Genomic DNA, 2,855 nt, shown 5'->3' on the forward strand with positions numbered 1-2,855 from the left:
CAACAACTACAACAACAACTACAACAACAACAACAACTACAACAACTACAACTACAACAACAACTACAACAACAACAACTACAACAACAACTACAACAACAACTACAACAACTACAACATCTTCAACAACTACAACAACTACAACTACAACAACAACTACAACAACTACAACATCTTCAACAACATCTTCAACAACTACAACAACTACAACAACAACTACAACAACGACAACAACTACAACAACTACAACAACTACGACAACTACAACAACAACTACAACAACTACAACAACTACAACAACTACAACATCTTCAACAACAACTACAACAACTACAACAACTACAACAACTACAACAACAACTACAACAACTACAACAACTACGACAACTACAACAACTACAACATCTTCAACAACTACAACAACTACAACAACTACGACAACTACAACAACTACGCCACACAGCAGCGCAAGGGCTCAAGGAATCAGGAGGAACATCGCGGGATACATAGCGTGTGATTTACGTCCCTTTCTGCTGTAGAATTCCCTGTTGTTTACAGTTGTTTACAGTTGTTTACTGTTGCTTACAGTTGTTTACAGTTGTTTACAGTTGTTTACAGTTGTTTACAGTTGTTAACTGTTGTTAACTGTTGTTTACAGTGGTTTACTGTTGTTTACAGTTGTGTACTGTTGTTTACTGTTGTTTACAGTTGTTTACAGTTGTTTACAGTTGTTTACTGTTGTTTACTGTTGTTTACAGTTGTTTACTGTTGTTTTACAGTTGTTTACAGTTGTTTACAGTTGTTTACTGTTGTTTACTGTTGTTTACAGTTGTTTACTGTTGTTTTACAGTTGTTTTACTGTTGTTTACTGTTGTTTACAGTTGTTTACTGTTGTTTACAGTTGTTCTAGCTGCTTCTTAACGTGAACATTACAGAAGAACCAACAGAATATTGATGTTCCTGACTACAACCCTTTAAAAGCACTATGATCATAAAATCATTAGTACCCGGTTTGACGCAGAAATACTGCATTAGTACTCGCTCTGGTGCAGAAATACTGCTTTAGTACTCGCTCTGGTGCAGAAATACTGCATTAATACTCGCTCTGGTGCAGAAATACTGCATTAGTACTCGCTCTGGTGCAGAAATACTGCATTAGTACCCAGTTTGACGCAGAAATACTGCATTAGTACTCGACTAAAAGCATTTATGTTCTCATGATCCAGAAATACAACAAGAAACTGACTGTTGGCTGTTAAAAGGAGAAGAAATGTCCGTATTATTTTGCTATTATCATCACAAACACTATCGTGAACTTTTTAACAATATCGCAATAAATATCGTTACATCCCTAGTTACATGTCTGCAAGATTCCCTACATCACATGACTACCTGCCCCCCCCCGGCCCTGGTACCTGGGCAGGACGTTGTGGTCCACCAGCGTGAGCGCCAGGCGCCCGGCGTGGACCAGGACCCGGAGGTCCAGCTGGTCCCTGAACAGCAGCAGGTCTGGGGACAGAGACAGCTGCTGCAGCAGGAAGACGGCGTCTGGACGCAGAGACAACTCAGACTGACGGATGTTCAACACCGGGACGGCCCGGGACCCGGGGTCCCCAGTCTGGGGGGGGGGGGGAGAGGTTACCCTGGTTACCCTGGTTACCCTGATCAGGTACACATCCGCACTGGGGACACACACCTGCAGAACCCACCTTGGACAGGAAGTAGTCATAGACCTGAACCCACCTTGGACAAGAAGTGGTGTAGACCAGAACCCATAGGAAGTGGACCAGAACCCACCTCGGACAGGAAGTAGACCAGAACCCACCTTGGACAGGAAGTAGTCATAGACCTGAACCCACCTTGGACAAGAAGTGGTGTAGACCAGAACCCATAGGAAGTGGACCAGAACCCACCTCGGACAGGAAGTAGACATAGACCTGAACCCACCTTGGACAAGAAGTGGTGTAGACCAGAACCCATAGGAAGTGGACCAGAACCCACCTCGGACAGGAAGTAGACATAGACCTGAACCCACCTTGGACAAGAAGTGGTGTAGACCAGAACCCATAGGAAGTGGACCAGAACCCACATTGGACAGGAAGTAGACATGGACCTGAACCCACCTTGGACAAGAAGTGGTGTAGACCAGAACCCATAGGAAGTGGACCAGAACCCACCTTGGACAGGAAGTAGGCATAGACCTGAACCCACCTTGGACAGGAAGTAGGCATAGACCTGAACCCACCTTGGACAGGAAGTAGGCGTAGACCAGAGCACACACCATGGAGTCCACGTCACACGCTTCGTTCCCCAGGACCACGTGGAGCCTGGTCCCCGGCTGATCCGGGGTCACCTGGAGACCAGAGAGACAGACTCATTAGGATGTTATCATAATTAACCAAACCTTCAAAATAAAAGATTTAATTATATTTTAAAACAGACAAAAGGCTGAAAAACACCAGAGAAGATTATTAATATTAATAAGATTAATATTAAAAATATTAATATTATTAATCTCTTTATTAATTACATGTTGAGATTACTCCAACGGGACCAACTCATGTATAATAACAATAATAATAATAACAACAATACAAACACACACACAAACAAACACACACTATGTCAACACAGCTATGAGGGTTATTGAACAGTAGATGGCGCCAATGTTCAAACAATGTTAGAGTTACACTACACACTATACACACACTATACACACAATACACACACTATACACACAATACACACACAATACACACTATACACACACACACTACACACTATACACACACTATACACACAATACACACACTATACACACACACACTACACACTATACACACACTATACACACA

The 2,855-nt window shown here is 42.6% G+C and overlaps 1 protein-coding gene across 1 annotated transcript; it reads right to left on the bottom strand.

Moving 5' to 3' along the window:
* Window positions 1-1,375: 1,375 nt before the first annotated feature.
* prune (prune exopolyphosphatase) lies at window positions 1,376-2,367 on the bottom strand. Its single transcript, XM_034866434.1, has 2 exons — window positions 2,246-2,367; window positions 1,376-1,618 (listed from the first exon to the last, which is right to left on the bottom strand). Exons 1-2 carry the CDS (start codon window positions 2,282-2,284, stop codon window positions 1,376-1,378), a joined length of 282 nt encoding a protein of 93 aa, XP_034722325.1. The 5' UTR covers window positions 2,285-2,367.
* Window positions 2,368-2,855: the final 488 nt, after the last annotated feature.

The sequence above is a fragment of the Etheostoma cragini genome, unplaced genomic scaffold (genome assembly GCF_013103735.1).
Source record: "Etheostoma cragini isolate CJK2018 unplaced genomic scaffold, CSU_Ecrag_1.0 ScbMSFa_692, whole genome shotgun sequence".
Classification (NCBI taxonomy): domain Eukaryota; kingdom Metazoa; phylum Chordata; class Actinopteri; order Perciformes; family Percidae; genus Etheostoma; species Etheostoma cragini.